At 36.5% G+C, this 21,934-nt stretch overlaps 1 protein-coding gene across 1 annotated transcript; it reads right to left on the bottom strand.

Moving 5' to 3' along the window:
* Positions 1–16,556: 16,556 nt before the first annotated feature.
* LOC114539217 (adhesion G protein-coupled receptor E2-like) lies at positions 16,557–21,603 on the bottom strand. Its single transcript, XM_028559885.1, has 6 exons — positions 21,522–21,603; positions 20,317–20,434; positions 19,442–19,677; positions 18,533–18,557; positions 17,669–17,791; positions 16,557–17,137 (listed from the first exon to the last, which is right to left on the bottom strand). Exons 2-6 carry the CDS (start codon positions 20,414–20,416, stop codon positions 16,557–16,559), a joined length of 1,065 nt encoding a protein of 354 aa, XP_028415686.1. The 5' UTR covers positions 20,417–20,434; positions 21,522–21,603.
* Positions 21,604–21,934: the final 331 nt, after the last annotated feature.

Raw genomic sequence — 21,934 nt, 5'->3', positions numbered from 1 at the left:
AACTGTTGAAAGTTGGAGAAATTACGAACAAAACAAGCTTAATACAGTGGTTGGACAATTTTAACTTTGCCAATGATACGGGTGACGATACGACCTACATATATGAGGCATTGAAGATTGCAAACAATGTGAGTCAGTAATTCTTGCATCAGCAATGCTTGAGTAATTCTGTGCACACGTTCCATCGTGAATAGTTTTTCACCCACGCTGAAAACTTTTATCCTCTCAAAGATAAACTGCATTGCATATAGGAAGCAAAAAACGAATTATTGTAGCGGAGAATATTACATGCATAAACTTTTTTAGTTATCTGCTTTGGCTTTAGAGCTTTTCATAATCTAATGCCAGATAATAATTAGTAGAAAAACAATGCAAATTCGTACATTCAATGAATTTACAATATTCGAAGCTATTATAAGATTAAACATACTCGAGAAAGTGTGTAGTCACAATGAATTCGTAATATATTGTCTAGACTTTTATACAACAATTTGCATATATTTTAACACCTATGTAATCATGCGTTACTACCTATTAGTTATTCATATACATGTATTATTCGCACAACACTTCTCCCCTTCTTTTTTTTAGTCCGTAAACTACCTACAAAATTTTTTTTTAAAATTTTCACTTTAAAGAGTTCTATATCAAATTCGTAATCTATATCCTATATCCTAACTATCAATGTTCATGTTAATCTCTCTATTATAATAATGCTATGTTTTCTATGATACCCTTCCAATCAAATGTGGGTTTTCTCTCAATAGTAGGTCCATTCTCCAAGTCTTTCTGGTTTTCTAACTTCTCTTCCGTATCTTGTCCTTTGGGTTTGGTTCGTCGTTTCATTATTTTCTTCATCTGTATCATTTTGACTGCTTCTCGTCAATATTTTTCACGTTCTCTTTCGATTTTTCTTGATAACTCGGGGTCACGCGGCTTCGTTAATCACTTTTAGATGCGATTTGTTTCTCTTGAACGTTTTTCCATTTTGAAATCGCACGGTTACGGCGTAATCATTAATGCAAACTACCGTACCAACTTCGGGTTTTAGGCGATCGGTCCTACGATCTTTCATAAGCACTTTGTCTCCTAATTTGATATGGGATCTTTTCACATTTTGCTTCCTATCATGATACTTCTTCGCCTTCTCTTTATACTTGCGATGATGATTTCTGATATGCATATCTCTCATTCTTCTCTTACGAATTGGAAAGAAACTCAGATTCATTTTCCGACCAAACATTAACTGGTATGGACTCTTTGATGTAGAGGGATGTGGCGTTGCTCTGTAAGCTTCCAGCATGCCAGTGATTCTATCTTGATAATCGACATTTTCTCTCTCCGCTATACGTACCGCTTTGTTTAGGTTACGCATAAACCTCTCGCATTCTCCATTCGCTCGTGGGTGTCTGGGAGTGACTCTGTGATGACTGAATCCTTTTTTCTTCGCATACTCACGAAATTCGTGTCCTTGGAACGGTGGTCCATTGTCAGTCTTAACAGTATGTACTTGTCCGAAAGTAGCGAACATTGAGTCTAAAATTGGCTTGACATTTTTAAACGAAGTTGATTTGCAATATCCCACGATTGGATACCGACTATAGAGATCATACGCGACCAATATATATTTCCCATCCTTTAATGGACCTTTAAAATCGACTGATATTGTGTGCCAGACATTCGGTGGTAATGGCGTTGGACGTAACGGCTCATCGTATGTTCTATCAAAAGTACTCTGACAACTCAGGCAACTCTTAACAACGTCTTTCGCCATCTTTGTCATCCCTGGAAACCATACTCTCTCTCTCAATAGATCTACAGTACGTTTCTCCCCGGAGTGTCCGATTCTATGTGCTTCGTCAACAAATGCTTTCTGCATCACAAATGGCGGCACCAACATTTCTTTATAAAACACAAGTCCTCTCACTACCGATAATTCTGAGGAAACACCGACATATTTAGATATAACTGGATCATTCTTATATAACTTCCACAAATCGTTTTCTATGACGTTCTCAAACACTGATAGTTCTTATCCTCGCTTGCTCTCGTCAGGATAATGTGATCACTTTCGGAATCAGGTTCGAATAGGAATGCATCAACTTCTTCCTCAAAAGACTGAACAACTCTAATGTCATGATCTGATTGCTTCTTAGTAACATGGCGAGAACCATAGTCTGCGATGTTAAGTTTCCCTTTCTCGTATCTCACGATATAATCCAGTCCTTGGATAGCTAAGATTTGTCTTTCGATTCTAATTGGGGCTCGTGACTTCGGATTGTTGAACAAATATTCTAGTGGTTTACAATCAGTGAATATTTCAAACCTCGGGGCTCCGACTAAGTACTGCTGGAGTGCATCACAACATGCCCATTTGATTGCCACTGCTTCCAATTCAGTCTGCCCATATCGTGTTTCTACATCCGTCAAACTTCTGTTTGCGACATGGCAAATTTTCCACGCTCCCGCTGAATCTTGCTGCGTTAATATCGCACATAGACCACCAGGGGCATTGCTGGCTCCTTCACTTTTCTTCCCTGCGTCGACATACACTCTTATTGGCTGATTCGGAACGAAGTATGCTAGAGATGTTTCTTCTGTTACGCTTTCTTTTAACTTTTCAAAAGCTTCCCTTTCCTTCTCACCCCACTTGAACTCAACTTGGGCTTTCGTCAGCTCCCTCAACGGTTGTGCTATCTGAGAAAAATTCGGAATGTATCGTGCCATATAGCCCACCATTTGTAAGAAACTTCTAACTCCCTCCTTTGTTTTGGGTTCTCCACAGTCTTTGAGAGCTCTCGTCTTCTCTACAGATGGTTTCAAACCGTCTCCTGTGAACCGTTGACCATAAAATTCTATCTCCGTCTTCCCGAACTCACACTTCGCTTTATTCATAGTCAAACCATATGACTGCAATCTGGTCAAAACCATGTTCAGGTTTCTGTTATGATCCGCCCAATCAAATCCTCCAATGAGGCAATCATCACGATTGTTCTTAACTCGAGGGATTCCTGCGAGAATTTCACTGATACGTCTATCAAACTCGTCTTGGCTTGTAATCCATCCCTGAGCCAAAGTGTTGTGTTTGAGATTTCCCCACGGTGTTGATACGACCAGGTACTTCTTACTTTCCTCGTCGATTGCGAACTGATGGTATCCATTATTCATGTCAATCTTTGAAAACACTTTACAGCCTGCGAATATCACTGACAGATCTTCTACTTTGACGCCGGGAACAATTCTTGTCCTCGAGGCACCTTTGTTCGCCAGTCGAAAATCAGCAGTTATTCTGACGTCAGCATTGGGATCACTTGACTTTGGCGTGATTACCAGAGGGCTTGCAAATGTAATTGGCTCACCTGGCTCCGTCCAACTCATAATACCTTCTTGCACGAAGTACTCGAGCTTCTCTTTCGTTCTGTCTCTCAAATGATGAGGAATCACTCTAGGTGGTTGTATAACCGACTCTATCTCTGGTTTCATCTGGATATGTGTCAGTATTGGCTCATGACTGTATGGATCTTTGAATTTCCCGATACCTTCAAATAGCTTCTTATGTGTGGACAGAATTTTCTCCATTGCTGCTATACCCTTGTTTTCCTCTTTAGGTTTGTTACATTCCACATCATTTGTTCCATCCATCCCAGAAGTTTTCAATACCCGTTTCTCTGCAAATGCACCATCAGCACTATATCGTATCATTCCTAGGTCGAGTAATGTTTTCTCCGACAACAGAGGATGAGTATGAATCCCGTTTTCTATCACATACAAATCTCTTGTTAGATTCTTCACCGTCTTGTTTGACAATGTGGCACCTTTTAGCACACAAATTATTCCTAGCTCGGTACCACCCAACGCACGAATTGCTTCTTTAGGAACGGTGATCAATTCCGCAACTTCGGGACACTCGTTATAAATTCTCTTGAAATCGTCCTTAGATATTAGGTCAACATCTGCACCCGTATCAGGGTCTATTTCAAGTTCTACTCCACAGATTGTAACAGGAAAAAAAATGTTGCTAGCATCCTTTCCCGATTTTATTTTTCTAACGTTTAACTTCTTTCGAGCGCCTTGGATATCAATGTCGGATTCTGAAGATGAATGTTCGGATTCTGACGATTCGGAGTCGTCTTTCTTGATACCTTTCATCATTTTATACTGGTTATCAGATCTCTTATACTTCTGGTCTATCTCTTTCGTTCGGCAACACGAACTAAAGTGATTTAATTTTTTACATAAATTACAGACCTTGCCAATCGCTGGACACTTGATATGGGACACATCGTAACCACACCTCTGGCATTTTGATCTGCCCGCTGTAAACTCTGGTCTTGTGTTTCTTCGATACCGATCATTCTTCAACTTTGGGTTTTCATCGTTCTTAAATGAATATATTTTTGATTTAGGTGTTTTCCCTCCTGGTACTTTATCTTTATTTACAGTTCGTATGAAATCGTTCGACTCTTTATTAGCCCCGGACTTAATTTCATCAGTTTGAGCTTTAACATCTTGTTTCATCATGGCTTGCTTCATCAACTCTTTTAAATCCCAGTCTTTTGAAAGCGCCTCGTCTTGTAGCTTCTCATCGCCACATGTCAGAATGATATGATCTAATATCATTTCATTTTCATATCCGTGGAATTCGCATTCTTTTGCCAACCGTCTTAATTCAATCTCATATTGTGCAATAGTTTGGCCTTCTTCTAATCTCGCTTTATTAAAACGAAATCGTGCGTGAAGTCGTGATTTCTTTGGTATAAATATTTTCTCAATTTTGTCTATTAAATTCGTGTATTCATCGCCTTCTTTGCTTCCAGTCTCTACCGAATTTTCATCTATAGACATAATTTGATCACCCCCATGTACGAGTAAGCACATTCTCATATCTTTCGGGTCTTCAATACCAAAGTATTCCATTTGTACTTCAATCTTTCGTCGCCATGATTTCCATTTAGTCGACGTTTCTAAAATATCATCAGTCGGCACAAACTCTTCAACTCTTAACGCTTTTTTCGGCGGCATTGCCGGCCTTTTAGTTTACAAAATCAATTCTAATTCGTTTTAATCCTCGTCGCCAATATTATAAGATTAAACATACTCGAGAAAGTGTGTAGTCACAATGAATTCGTAATATATTGTCTAGACTTTTATACAACAATTTGCATATATTTTAACACCTATGTAATCATGCGTTACTACCTATTAGTTATTCATATACATGTATTATTCGCACAACAGAAGCTAATGGAAGAAATTTAATGCTAAGAAAAAATAACATACATTCAAATATCAATGTGTAGAAGAATCTTCCCATGCAAAAGCCGTTTCTTTAAAGCTTTTAGACCAATCAGCACGCGCGTACTATAAATGTTATATTATGATATAGTTTAGTAAATATTTTTCCAAATTGTCTGATACACACTCTACGACAATGCCATATCGCTGGAGTTGTGTTATATTCAACCCAAAAGGCTCCACTAAAATAGGCAAATCACTATATATATTTGTATATATTTGGTGATGTAGTTAGGAGTGGAATGAGGTGCAAGGCCCGTGAACCTTTGTCAATCATTGACAATAATATCTCATACAAAAAGTCATTTTTGACATATTTGTAATAGGAGATAAAACGCTAATAACTTTCGATAAATTTTGTACATACACACATCCATACCCTTAATGGCTGCATCTATCTTTATTCGCATTCAAGTTGAATTTGTCCCCTTAAAAGCAGACATTCTTAAATATTTTCTATGAGCATGAGGACAATCGAATATATATGCACACTGTAGTGTGTATGTATAATATGTATATTCTTGGGGAACTATCACCCAAATTTTCACATTTTACGAACAGTTTACACAAATTTACATTAAATACAAAAATATACACAAAAAAATTCAAATAAAAAAAACACAAATGACTTTTCTAAACATTTCCCAAACTTTTTTGTTTAAAAGCAACTACAAACATGAGAAATTAGAAAGCCACACTGTCTCTAAATTGAATATGAAAACTTCCAGTTGCATAGTTCATAAAAGCTTAACCTGACCACATAAAGATTATAAACACAAAAATGCGTACCATATAATCCGAGATATTATCTTCCCCCTCCCCCATCCCCATTATAAAGTACTGTCTTCGAAGGTACTGTTCCCTGGAATTACAACCATCAGACAGACAGACACCAGAACCAGATACGAGTTCACATAGATTCAGCAAAAGACTGGCTGATGTGGATTCCCCGCCAAAATTAAACGACCCGTAAAACCACGTACAGATTCGGCGGTAAATCTGTTTAAATTGAACGTCCTAATTTCAGATTCATAGCACCTGGATAACAATGGTACTTGTTATTCATTTCTAAAGAGTATTTTTTACATAAAATCTATGAATATTATTGCAAGTTAGAGCTATAGGATTTCTTACCCTGCCATGCACTTCCCTAAAGTATAAAGCTGCCAAACACCTCACATCACACGTTCATTCCGTTCTTAATTCGTACGTGTAGATTTCAAACAAATACTGTAACCATTAATTTAGTTTATCAATTCTTTTAAGACGTTCAGCGACACCAATGAAAGGAATTTACGTCCGAGCGTGAATGACGTAATTTTGTTAGTGTTAGGCAACGGAACACGAAAAAATGAGCATGAACTCCCAGTAAAGGAGAGTGTTGCCATTGTTGTTGCCGCAGTGAGTCATGAAGACAAAATGTTGGAACCATATACTAATCCTCGGGCATCAAAAGCGCCCGATTCAAATTTTGGCAAGTTGGACAAAATTGTGAATAAAATAGTTGACGATTCGTGCGCTTCATCGGGTAAGAATTGAGAAAGAGGAGCATTGAAACAGCTTAGCAAGCAATTTTCCCAATGATAGCTAGTAGCATCGCAACAAATTGTGCAAATGATAAAAAAAACTCAAACCGAGAGAAAATCCGTGCAAGTTCAAAAAAATATATAAAAAGGTGGGAAAAACAAAGCCCAGGTTAAATTACAGGTCACAGAGTAAGTAAGTCACCAATACAGAATTAGATATTAAGTCTCTTCAGCCGCTAAATAATATTTTTAACTTTTGAAGGCAAAAGTCACGTTTGTACATTTTGTTTCCACTTTCTAGGGAGATGTGAATGCAAAAATGCGTATCATGAAATTGTTACATATGCTAAGCCCGGTGAACTCACAGGATTGGTACATTGGACTGTACCAAATGTCACATGCTCTCACTATGTGAAAGGTCCAGTGTTTCCACCCGGCGTCACGTCTCCTAGATATTTCTCACTGGGCAGGCACGTAATCATTTATCCCTATTTGACGTATAATCCTGTTAGCAAGGTTGTGGAGTTGAAATGTTTTGTCAATTTTACTGTTTTCCGTAAGTTTTCATATATTTTTTTCTATAGAATAATATTATAATGACATGACATTACGTGTGCCCATAGATGACATCATGCGCTTGCGCGCATTTGCAGTCCTGATAGGGAGATATATAATATATTATATAAACCCCAGGACAAAGATGTAAAGGCACGGCCATTGAAGACGAGCCTTTAGGATGAAATACTGACCATAACGAATTACATGCTGCAGGAATGCTTCCCCCAAACCCTTTCTTCCAAAAAAAACGCGTGCATGCATGTGTGTGTCGTTTTGCGTAGAAAACGTAGTAAATGAATATCGAATATTTTTTTATTCAAAATTTGAATTTAAGTTCTTTTATTGTTTGAATAATTGATTCCTTTAATTACATATTCAGTGGTATTCAATCATTAAATCTCGTACAAATCAATTTGTTTATCACATCGTGTTTTTAATGTGCATCAGTGGCGTCCATATTTTTATCCAAGAGCTGGAAGATTACTTAAAAGCATATCCGGGATTACAGAAATTAATAAACAACGAATTTCAACCACAAACTCATCATGCCGTTTTAGTTTCTCGCAAAGTTCATCAATGAAGTTCGAAAATTGCTCTTACAAAAACCTGCATAACAAAGACTTTAAAAAAACAAAATTTTCTCACCAAATTTGATGTTTACTCTAGCGCGTTGTGTTTCGTAACATAAGGAACAAAATAAGAAACAGACCTAAGTCTCTCTAGGTCGAATCGAGAGTATACCTTTCAAAAAGTTTCAAATATAGCGGCGCTGTGCTTTAGAATCGGCTCCTAAACGAAGCAAAATCAGCCGAGTCGCTTCGTTTGTTTAAATCAATTGCTGTTGGACACTGAAACGCGTCCTACTTATTCATATAATCTATTTATGTGTGAAACTGTCTGTGTGTAATTGTCCTGTTTTGTAGTCTTGTTAACTGTTTTTAATATTTAAACACGCCCCTCATGGAAACCGGCCTAAAGTTGATGGGGCTAGCATGTTTCTTGGTTTTAAATAAACTTTTACCTACCTACCTACCTACCTACCTACCTACCTACCTACCTACCTACCTACCTACCTACCTACCTACCTACCTACCTACCTACCTACCTACCTACCTACCTACCTACCTACCTACCTACCTACCTACCTACCTACCTACCTACCTACCTACCTACCTACCTTCCTACCTACCTACCTACTCCTCTCCTCTCCTCTACAAAACGCTTGTTCTATTGATGTTGGAAAAAAGTGCGCAAGGTCCAAGGCAACCGCAATTTTAGGTTTTGTATTTTATATATTCATGCATATCATTAAGTCGCAAATTTCTGGTAATGCATTTTTTATATCCTCATTAATTTTAGCCTGTGAATGTCCTTGTCCGCACCAAATTAAAAAAGTTATACCCCAAGGGAGAAAGACCTTTGTCGCTTGGTCAGAACCTTATCCCAATTGCCCGACAACCCCAAATTCAAGCAATCCGAACACAACCTTTGGTCACTTTTCTGTTGGTAATTACTCGTTTGAGTACAATTATACGTTCAGCTCTGAACATCAATCCTTTGGTATTAAATGTCATGTGAGAATTATTGTCAAAGGTACAATGTACATGCATCTCTTATTCTATATATCTTCATAATTAGGCAGTGAAATTAATATAGTCAAAGATGATATTCTCTAGTATGTCCATATTCGCATAATATGCCTGAAACATTTACCATGGGCCACTTCCCTATTAAAGGTTGTTTTCCAATACATTGGTTTCGCCCGCGCGGGAGGGGCAGACGTAATGGAGAATATCGCCTTAATAAATAGTGATATATAGGCACTGAATCTACGATTGTGTAGAAACCGTTCGGCTGGTTTCTCCAGCACAATGTGGTCACGGTGAGCGAGCATATTGTGTGAGCAAAGATTTCCCGATTTTATGCCTTTTATTTAACCAGAGGAGTTGGGAGACTTATAGTGTTCTCAACTTTCATATTTAAGGCTTCCAGTGTACATATGCCGACTGGTCGAGCAGTTTTAAGTATGCCGGTCGATCCTCTTGCCCAACCAATTTTTTTATCCATGGTTTAAAAAGATCTGGCAGTTCTTACGCCAGGGATTATATATACAATATTCAAGGAGCGCAATGTTGCAAGGAAATTCCAGTCGATGAAGATCGTGAGCTTTATTGTTTGAATGTGGCTTGGTTTGACAGGTAATTTTTTTAAATTATTGCTGGATAACATTTATTTTTCTACTATTTGTACTTGGGTTACGTACACGTTAATTAGGGTAATTAAATCGGAGCAAAATTTAGAATAGAACTACCCAATTGACTTCTTAACTCCTTAACTTGTACTAAATTATAAAAATGATACATATAAACATAGTTCTCCGTTACAGGATGTTTGGCAAAACCTTTTTTTCTAATTTAGATCTTGGACTTGGAATATGTGTCCAAACGGGTATTTCTTGAGTGGCCTTGAACGAAGTGGAAACATTGAAAACGATCATAGTAATTATCTTCCCAATATTGAGTATGGATACTGCTGCAGACCACGTACAGTTTCATATAGATATAAACATTGTTTTAAGGCAAATATGTGGGATCGTTTTGACGCTTATGTAAATGGAATAGTTTCTTGTGGTCGCCCTGGTTACTACATCACCATGGTTTATACAGATCAGCATGTAATTTACTTTATTGCATTGAAGAGTTTATGTGTTGCTCTATGGAATAATAATCAACTTTATGTTGGAATCGATCTTTCAGAAGGGTGGAAAATTAATTCAGTTCTTTGTAATTTTAAGAAAATTAATTTAGTTCTTTGTAGCTCAAGCTTTCCACTTTCGCGTTTTTCCATAAGTTATCCGAAAATGTGTTTTTTCATGGCATTCACAATAGACGTCACAACATTTTAACATCACAACGTCTTAAATTTAGAACCACTTTATATTAGATGGATTTCTAGTTTCACTCGGGCCACGTGCAAAGATGCAAGACATCCTTTACCAACACATGCATGATTTTTTTTTAATTTTATCAATAAATGTGGAAATAGGCCATAACACGAAAACGAGGCTGAGGGGCCAAGACCGCGAGCCTCGATCCCGCGGTAATTATATTCTATTATCTATAATTTCTATAATATACTATTTAAAAAATCAAAATGTCTAAGTGTCCTTATAATGTTTTAGCATAATAACTTATAAAAGATTTCCCAAAGCGATTCGCAGGTGGGACTTGGAAAGTTCTTTCTTTCCGTAATTTTCTATTGCCTGCTTTCGATGGTAGAAGTTTGGCAAGCTTGTGGTCCGCATTTGATACAATATCATTGAAGAGTTTATCGGACAAGTATTCACGTCTATTTTCCAGGGTGGAGATACCAGCTTTGAAAAGAGCATCATTATAGGACAGGTCAGGATATTTTGTCCTCAATGCTTTCTTTTGTATACGTTCAATGTCTTTTGCACGATATTGTGGCAAGGAACTATGAAATAATTGGCATGCATATTCAAGAACAGAGCGAATGCAGCTACAATAAAATTTGACTAAGTCTCCCGAAGCCACATCAGCGCTTTGAGTTGCCTCAATAAATATAAACGCAGCTTTCGAAATTATTGAATTAACATGATCCTTCCACTTAAGATCATTTCTTAATAGAACTCCAAGCGATTTAACAGTTGTTACCCTTTGCACATTTTGATCGTTTATACGAATTGGTTCATAAACAGGTGGTGGTTGTGCAAAGGATATCATCATTTCTTTGCATTTAATTGGGTTAAGTTGGAAGAGATTATTTCTTGACCAAGTAGAAATATGATCAATGTCCGATTGAAGAAAGCTATAGTCAGACTTTTTAACGACTTCGGAAACCGCAGTGTCGTCGGCGAATTTCCACGTTTTGGAAGTGTGTTCAGGTAGAACAAGATCGTTTATCATAGCCAAAAACAACCAGGGGCCAAGTCGAGTGCCTTTGGGGACACCAGCTGGAACTGCTATAACCAATCAGAGAAACAGTTTTCATTTAACTTCACCCTTTGCCATCTATTACGCAGGAAGTCCGTGATCCAGTTTACTACACTAGGTTTGATGCCCTGACTAAACAATTTTACAATTATTGCATGTGATGTGGTCGACCAGGTCGAACGCACTCTTGTAATCTAGAAAGACAGCCCAAATAAACGAGCCAGTGCCATCAGTTGAACTCGACCAACAATGGAACATAGATATCAGGGCAAACACTGTATAAGAAATAGGGGTGAAACCGAACTTTTGGGGATCAACGACTCTTAACAAAGTTGGTTTAACTTCTCTTTCAATCACAGCGGTTTCTGCTATTTTCGATAAAGCTGACGTTATAGGGAGAGGTAAATCGTGGACAATGGTTACTTTTGGTATAGAGACAACGTAAGCCGACTTCTAAATTTGGAGGATTTTACAACTTTCAAAGGATGCATTTATAATATCCGCAATTGGTGAGGCAAGATGTCACAAAAGTTTTTTAAAACCCAATTTGAGATATCGTCAGGGCCACTAGAACGCTATGTATTAACCTCACCCAGTTTTTTTGCTATACAGTAGTTGCCTCAGACACAGTTATAGGCGATTCGTCACTATTCATAGTCACGCACGGAAATATCTTCGGACAACGGAACATAGTTCTGCATAACGTGAAAGCAGTATTGATTTGTTACTAAGGCATTTGTCAGCCTCCAGACTTACATCTTGATGGAGACGATCTTTTAGATCTTTGTTCTTGGATATAGATGCGCCACACAATTGCTTTACTTCTCGCCACCACGGTTAACCTTGTTGCGTAACCATTTAATTTTCCTTAAACACTCTAAATATTAAATGGGTACAAAAACCATCCATGGTAAAAAAGATAGGCTAATACTTTTCAAATAAGACAACATATTTTTTTCACAGTATTTTGGGCCTTCTTTCCGCATCATGTAATCGTACACGGTATAATTATGATCACGCACACTTCCGATAGAAACAACATCAATGAATTCTCGTATGTATGTATCTAATGTATCTAAGTTGCATGTTTTCGAAATGCATGAGAAAACATCCGTCGATTGTAGAAAGCGCAAAGGTTTTGATCGCATATATAGCTGCAAAATTCACAAGTGAGATTAGGTTGCAAGCTGCAAGAAAAATAACACTAAGTAACACAGTCGTTGCAGAAATTAATATATGAATATTCTTGTATATGTATGTCTATATATACACAGCTAAATGCAATATAGAATATACTACAAGCGATCTTAAGGGCTTTGAAATTTTTTTTTCGAAGCTGAACAGCTAAGACAAGCGTGAAATTTGTCGAAAAAAAGTACTGGGCATACTACTTTTCTTGCAAAGTCTAAAGTTATTTCTTCCTGCTTTTCTCTAGACAAACTTCTTATTCATGAGAGTATAATTCTCATGCATGACTAAATTCATGGCCAATTTGCAGAAACTAATATATCAATATCTATACCCTCTCCCAATTATCGAACTGTTGGCGCCCCTGCATATCACGAAAATAATTAAAATAAATCGTAGTTTGAATTAGTTCAGCTTAATTACATTCCTTTAATACCTCTTGCGAATTAGCTAAAATCAGCAAATCATTACAGTTTCGAGGAGCTAGTCAATTTTTCATACATTCTTTTTTCCTTGTTTAATAATGAAATATGTTCTTTTTAAAGCTGTTGTAGATTTTGATAAATCTACCGTCTTCAGGATATGCGCTTTGTTGTCGGTGCATAATGCAATATGTATATTTCGGGAATACAACCTGAAAAATTTTCTATCCTAGCCTAGGTAGGAAGGTATATCTTAGGTCTGGTGGTTTAAAAGGTTTGATCGATTGTCCCGTGATGCAGACTATGGCCAGTTTTCTAATGATCTAATATCTAATATAGCAAAATTTCTTGATTGGTGCATGGTTAAAAATATCGCACTTACAACTATGCATGAATGGATGCACTATCCATGCATGCATGGCCTTCGAATTGTTTATATTGTTATATATATATATATATATATTATTATATTATATATATATATATATATATATATATATATACACCCATTTGGAAAAACGTTTGCCGCAGATAGATAGATAGATAGATATTGTTATATATATATATATATATATATATATATATATATATATATATATATATATATATATATATATATATACACCCATTTGGAAAAACGTTTGCCGCAGATAGATCGATAGATAGATACTCGAAGTCGAATTAGAATTGCATATGATTACATGTGCATGGGATTTCAATCATATTACACAACATATGCAATTCTAATTAGATTTCGAGTATCTATCTATATATCTATTAACGGCCAACGTTTTTGCAAATGGGTGGATATATATATATATATATATATATATATATATAAATATATAATATATATATATTATATTATATATTATATATATATTATATATTATATATATATATATATATATTATTTATATATATATATAATATATATATTTAATATATTATATATATTATTATATATATAATATATATATATATATATATATATATATATATATATATATATATATTGAACATGATTTGCTCCAAAATAAATTTGGAGTTGCAACACAGGTAATAATATAGGCAAAAATGTTCTCCGTGTTTACTATACTCACCCTTGACGGGCATATTCAAACCTAAGAATGTAAATTTGTCCCTTTCCCTCACCAGCTCACTCGTTAAGAGTGCCTAGGCCTTGGGACCCTAGGAGGCGGTTTAAAAGGAGAAAGGAACACACACACAGCCCAAGCTATACGTCCATCCAAAGCGTTCATCGGCTTGAATGTGAGAGATCGATTTCACGTATTTATCAGTGCGAATGTACATTCTTAACATATCAAATGTCCAAGTGCCACACAACTCATCTCATCGTCGTCATGAACATTCTTACAATGCAGGAAATAAGTATAGTTAAAAATACGTAGGTATATTCCGCGCCAAGTACTTTTGGTTATTAGAATCCTACAGAGTATTGTAGGCGTAGGTTCCTAATAACCAAAAGTACTTGGCGCGGAATATACCTACGTATTTTTAACTATACTTATTTCCTGCATTGTAAGAATGTTCATGACGACGATGAGATGAGTTGTGTGGCACTTGGACATTTGATATGTTAAGAATGTACATTCGCACTGATAAATACGTGAAATCGATCTCTCACATTCAAGCCGATGAACGCTTTGGATGGACGTATGGCTTGGGCTGTGTGTGTGTTCCTTTCTCCTTTTAAACCGCCTCCTAGGGTCCCAAGGCCTAGGCACTCTTAACGAGTGAGCTGGTGAGGGAAAGGGACAAATTTACATTCTTAGGTTTGAATATGCCCGTCAAGGGTGAGTATAGTAAACACGGAGAACATTTTTGCCTATATATATATATATATATATATATATATATATATATATATATATATATATATATATATATACACAGAAAGGTTTTCACACATTTTAGCCGTACGTTGCTTTGGTTTTGTTTTTTTGTTCATATTTTTCACAGCGGGTCGGATGCAAAATTTCGGACCGCTGTGAAACGCTTCACTCAGCCAATCAGATCGCTTTATGTACATGGTTAAAAAAATAACGTCAAATATTGCTTATATCTTGCTTTTAAAGAAAAAAATGACACTTCATTTTTCATCAATCGTTGAGAAAACGTGCATGGAGTTACACTGAATAGGAACATTGACGAGATAATAAGGAATTTTATCCAATGATTGCAGTCCTAGGACGCCTAAAGAGGATGGTTGCGACGAAAAATTTGTACAAAGCGTATGTTTAACCTAACATGGAACAATGTTCTCAACTTATTTGAGTGAACAAAACATTGTGCCAGAAAATTGAAAAAGCAAATGCATGGCTACGATGATGATAATGAACTTGGGTAACAATTAATATATCACCTATGAAGAACTGTTAGAACTAGCATCAATACAAACACTCCAAGATATGCTTGAACAATCTTTAATTTTATTCTTCAAACTAAATCTGCATCGTCATTAACAGAATGTTACATTTGAAACAGTGTATATATATATATGTAGCATATAATGTGTAGTAAGTCATGCCTCTGGCTCGGATGATCGGGTAACTGCATCATGTCTATATACGACATCAAATAATCAATTCATTAAAATTAATATACTATATTTGGCATGCACCGTCTGGACGACTTTGGTAACTATAATTACCTATAATAAACGATGGCCTAAATACATCTTTTTCGTACTTATGGGATTGAAATTGCGAAATTAAAGTCGAGCGAATAAAAAACGCGAAATTAAATACCTAGGCGAATATTTAGAATTACTAAATCATAAATATCACAGATAGTAGGTTAGATAGTTTGCTAAAATGCGAGAAGTTTGTTGAAATGTGCTGTGGCGTACGATCCCCATGAGGGACGCCAGTCACCGTGCAAAATGTACACTTCATGCACTGTGAACATTTATATAAAAAATGCCTACTTCGCAACACCTGTCTATTTCTACATTTTCTTTAAAATTAAATCATGCACAATATTACTAACACCCGGGCCGAGTGTATAAAAGGTAGTTAACTTACAACTAAATTTACTGGCTGGACGAGCGAGAGGAAAGACACGTGTCATGCGAGTGATCCATTGCGCACTCAACGCCCCTCAAGATTGGAAACTTTACAATCACTGGCATTGTCTGTCTAAACTTGATTAATGAAAATTGGAAAGCATGCGCAGTTGTGAGAGTATAAGCAAAAGTGCGCAAAAGGATCACTTGTACTCACCCTTAGCGATTGCTTCTAAATTAAAGTTATAATTCTTAATATAATAATGACGTTACAAAGCGCGATTGGTAGTCAGGGCGAAAAACTTTCGAAACAAAACGTTTCCTGCAGTGACAAATAAGACCAGAATTCCCAGCAAGCATCACCACTTCTGACGTCATTATGCATAAGGTCTATTATACGTATAAATGTTTTCGCAATATATACGAATGATATAAGCGCATCCTACTCGTGTTCGTGAAAGGCTTACATCTTTGCTTATTTCTAAAGTTTGTTACATCTCTTTGAAACGTGAAATTTGTTACGCTTGCAGTACAACTTTTATATTCTATATTGTTGTTTATGTTTTCAATATACGAATAGATTAGATTAGTTCAAATATAATACCTCAACTTCTGACGGAGTAAAATAAATGTAGCTTCCTGTAAGCAGCGATTGTGTTTCTCTTGTGTTGTCTGCGTATCCAGACGGTGGCTTATAGCTGACACCAAAAATTGCGGCATTCCCTTCACCACCTTTTGGTTGGAAAAGTGATCCGTCGGAAATCGAAAAATCTGGACCAGTCCCAAATTTAGGACCAGATTCTGGGTTACGAAGTACTGCATCTTTGCATTTGGCCTCTTTGCAATGTGACTTAAACGGGGGAAGGTCGCCGTTGTTTCGAAATGAAAACAAAAATGAACCTGGAGCATTAACACCACCCATATTTCCCGTCCAGCTAGCTGCTGCATATCCACCAAATATAAAAGACTTATTATCTTTAAGAACTTTTACAACTGTCAGTGTTGGAACTTTAGATTTGCATTTCTGTTGAAAAGTCGCGCTTTTATTCCCGTCTCTAGTTATCCGCCAGCAGACGCTCCAATTCCCTGTCTCTGGCAACCATTCTCCCAATAGTCTTGTAAACTCTGGGGACTCGGCTGACAATATGTGAGAATCAAGTTCATGAACTATAAATATAATGTAAGCCGCATTAATTAACCATAGTAGACTTAATTAGCCATATATTTGACAGACTCGGTGAAACTGTGACCGAACACTCCAGACAGGTATCATATAACACGTACGCAGGTGTTTATAGAGATATGATAAAAAAAGGGACAGTCGAAGTCTGATACTATAGAAATGCAGATCACTAGCGTATTGTTCATATAATAAAAGTAAAGTGTTGAAGTAAACTCGTGATTAATACTGGTGTGTCCAACGATATTTCTAGAACCTGTGGCGGCAAGGCTAACAATAACACTGAAGGAAATTTTCGTCGTTAAAATAAATATCACGCCATTTTCCAGATAAAAGTACATTATGTTCATCTATGCTGTAAAATAATCTTGCCTGAGCATGTATCCTCATTTCCAATATATATCCACTTTGACAACTGACAGGTCGAAACGTCGAAAAGTGTTTTTGTCTATTTTAGGCAATTGTTAAATGCCACATTTGATGCTAAATTACGTTAATATAGTGTAAAATAATCTTGCCTGAACATATTTTCCCATTTCCTGCAAAACCTCTGCGACAGTGACATTCGTAGGAGCCAATAGTGTTATTGCAGATTGCGTTCGAGTGACATTTGTGAGTTCCCAGCGCACACTCGTCAATTTCTAGAATGACATTAAATAGCAACGATTCAATAAAAGAAGTGTAAAAAAATAAATGTCTACAGACATGGATATATAATTATGATAACTCAAAATTTACGTAGCGGGACAACATAACTGACTACGCTACTGATCTCGATTCACAGACCTTGTGCATAATGACGTAGCAAGCCGTGACGCCTGCAGGGAATTCTGGTTTTCGTAGTCACGGCAAAAATTAAAATAGACCTTGTGTATAATGACGTAGCAAGCCGTGGCGCCTGCAGGGAATTCTGGTTTTAGTAGTCACGGCAAAAATTCAAACTTTAAAATTCCCCGCCGTGACTACTAAGACCAGAATTTCCTGCAGGTGTCACAACTTGTTACGTCATTATGCATAAGGTTTATTATGACGGGGTAGTTTCCAAACCGTCAGCGCGTGTTTAACTTGAAAAAATAAATTCTTCAAGATTTCCTGTGAATAGTTCTTTTTTTCCAAGTTTCACATTTTTAACGAGAAGAAATAATATTCCGGTTCATTTTATTCCGGAGCTCTCGATTCCAGTTCTCGATTCCAGTTCTCGATGCGTGCTGTTCTTGCACCATCACCACCATTAATATAACCTTAAATATAATATGCCCCCAAAACCACGGAACCGTAGTTTGCAATAACCGTTTCCTGATCCCAAATTATTTCTTAATCTTAAATCCTAGTCCTGAGTTTAAATATCAAAGTTAAAGAGTAAAATAAGATAAGTTCCCCACCTGGCATACAACTTTTATTAAACACCTACAGAAGAAAAGAAAATATATTCATTAAAGAAATTTAAAAAATCGAGTAAATTAATTCCTCAAACAGCCTTTCTAATGGGTGACACGCTCAATCACGCTCACCAGTGCTCCTTATATTTTACACAACAGGGGCCAGTTGTATGGAAGCTTGATAGCGCTATCCATTGAATAGTAATTTCTTCAACCGTTATCAAAATGCTTGAAGAGCAATAAAATTTCAGGAATCTTAATTTAGGAATACTAAGATTATAATCGAAGTTATACAGCGATTTACAGTCGTGCCAATAGATGCGTTGACCAATTGACCGAAAAATGTTGGCCATTCATTTCCTAACTCGAAGGAACACATCTGAACAATTCCTCAACAATTTGAAAGTTCCTTAAAAAGTTCCTATAACTTCCTGTTTCATTGACCAATCAGATTGCTCAAAAATAATATAGTAAATTTGATTGGTTTAATGGTGTACTGCTTCGTGCCACTCATCATTGCAGGATTGCGACATATTGATACAGGCCCAGATCCGGTTAGGGAACAAAAATTAGGTCGTACTAGTACGTGGGGGGGCGCTCGTCAATTAAAAAAAGTTAGCGCACTTGCTGGTCCGCTGGACTGACAAGACTGAGTGCTTTAATAAAACTGGCTTTTATACCGTTCCTGCTAATTATTCTAGCATCTTCATTATGAGTTTTGCATAACTACATAACGTCGCTATCCAGCTTATGCGAGTATAAAAAGCAACAGATCAGATTATATTAAGTCAGATCATCGACAAAATTGAATTATCATTTCCTTCATTCTATATGACTTCCGCAATGGAAAATTTTAGCGGCTAGAAGAATAACTTTTAAGATATCCTGTCTCGATTCTACAACCAACCTTACCTTTGCTGGATTAATGAGATATGCATGATCATACGAGGAGTTTTTCTCCAGCATTTTCTTTGATGCAGTGTAGACCATATTGTGCAACATTTCGCAATTTGTTTCGTTTTCAAACATCCAATTGTTTTTGTAGTTGATTGATCTGCAACATGGCTCAGTGACACATTCCATAAGGCAATCAATCATCTCGCCCTGAACGAACTTACTTTTTATAACTGAATATTTAAGCCTGGTACCTACAATGTTGAAAGCCGTAAATAATTGTTAACAGTTTTATTTTCACAAATATTCTTTAAAAAATAGGCCACTCAATCGTCTGTCTATATCAATAAAGCTCAGGGCCATCGCTAGAACCTTAATTGATGGGTGCATATTCATATCCATATTCGAAACAACAGCTAACAAAAGAAATCAGTCGGGCATAAGACGAATGTATAAACCCCCATTGCATGAACCGGCCCTGATAAAGCTAACCTCCGGAAAAAATTTGCACCAATTCAAGTTTATCAAAGTGAACAAGTCAAGGACGACCGGAGGGCTCAACAAATTACGGGAACTTAATCCACACTACCCTGCATGGTTAAAGTAAAAACAGTTGAAACGGCTGTCAATGCATAAACCTATAATAAAAATTTGAGCAGCATCTCGTTGACTATTTCAAATTTAACACAGGCCGCTGAAATCCGGCAACTTCAGTCATCTTACTGTTAGCCCAAAGTGTCGTATATAATGTCAGATACACGACAAAAATGCTTAAAATTTGTGCTATGTATATTCCACTCAAATTGCGCATAATTAGCTATAGCTTTTAAAAAAAATATTGCCGGAGAATAATCCATCAATCCAATAAGCTTAAGAGCTATGTAGGTTTATACCTTCAAGAGTAGAATTGTAACAAATCAAAGCACCCATCTCTGAATGTGTTCCTTTCAAAAGTATGGAGGAAAGAAGTATACAAAACCAGAGATTTGCCATTGTGTTTTATTTGTTAACCTGTGAATGAAAAAAATATACATCAAACCAGTCACGACAATTAGCTATATAAGCACAGGCCTGTGTGGCGAGGCAAACTGTGTCATAGTTACTACATTACATACACCGGCTGTGGAATATTCAATAACAAGTTCAGTCTTATAAATATAAGGCTGTTTCCCACTTCTGGGCACTCGGATAGAACGGGTCGGTACGTACCTATAACAAACTCAGTTGCTATTTTGGTTGATGCATGATAACAATAAAACACATTGAAAGATAGAAGTTGATTTATGAAAGAACGAATCTCAAATTCTTACAAAAAGCCAATCACAAAACTTGTTCATTTTAGGTAGATACTTACTGGATATAGAACTAAAGCTTTGAAATAAAGGAATACGCTGCGCTTCGCTAGGATACGGTTGAAGTGGAAAACAAGGCCTTATAACTCAGCGGATCACTGGAGGCGTGTATTGCAGCAAGCTGGATGCATAACATGAGAAATGAAAAGTTGATCGATACAACATAATTCCCTGCTGCTCTAAAAGTATGGACCAGTTTGTCTCTCTACGCAACATGCGGTATATTTAACAGAATACACGACACACACGCGACAGTACATCATCAAGACAGACCATTTCCTTAGAGTTAAACGTGCTTCCTAACACGCTAAACATTGTGTGCATGAACCAAGACAAAAATCACGATGTTTTAGATAATCAAAATCCCTTTAAAATAAAATGATTTTTTTATTAAACATGCTGTAGATGCATTTTCGATAATTTGTGGGGGGTGCGTATTCATATAATCGTTCTGCCCGACAAATTTCTGTTCAACGTTTATGGCAAAATTAGCTAAACAATAATATGAATATTCACACACATGCACATACACATACCCACCTAAAAATTTATCGCCCTAGTTTCACCGTCAATAAACACTAATGAGACTGAAACGTCTCATACAGAAGCTATGTTTTTACTAACTGTATACTCTGGGTTACGATAATAAATTGGCTCTCCTCTCTTTATACTTCCATGCAGCAAACAAACTTCCATTACTCAAAATGATTAAAAATATATGTAAAATTATGAATATACAGACAAACCTTAAACTCTGAACGCGCAAAGAATCATTATTCTTTGACTTGTGACTTTGCATTTAATTTGCGAACCCGAGCATATAGCTACTACGTACACACTGAATTTACAGCTCTGGCTAAATTTAACAGCTTTTAGAAAATTATACCAGCGATGCAATTAGAATAAAATAAAAGCACTTATTAGCTTTTATTCATCAATTTTAAACACATCATGACGTAAAGTATAGACACGTAAACACGTGGAGTGATAATACATAAATATAATACATATCTGTATTTGATAGTATATATACACTAGGATAGTGTACCATAAATGCTATAGCCGATATTCCTTTCAAATAAGAGGATATCTAATTTTTCATTTCCTGATAGGTCGGCATCAATACAATATATTATTTTCCAGCCCATCTGCTGCAGCC

Source organism: Dendronephthya gigantea, unplaced genomic scaffold (genome assembly GCF_004324835.1).
Source record: "Dendronephthya gigantea isolate DGI-Jeju-01 unplaced genomic scaffold, DenGig_1.0 000003F, whole genome shotgun sequence".
NCBI classification, from domain to species: Eukaryota; Metazoa; Cnidaria; class Anthozoa; order Malacalcyonacea; family Nephtheidae; genus Dendronephthya; species Dendronephthya gigantea.
The sequence above is the reverse complement of the archived record's forward strand: the minus strand, read 5'-3'. Positions and strand labels throughout refer to the sequence as shown.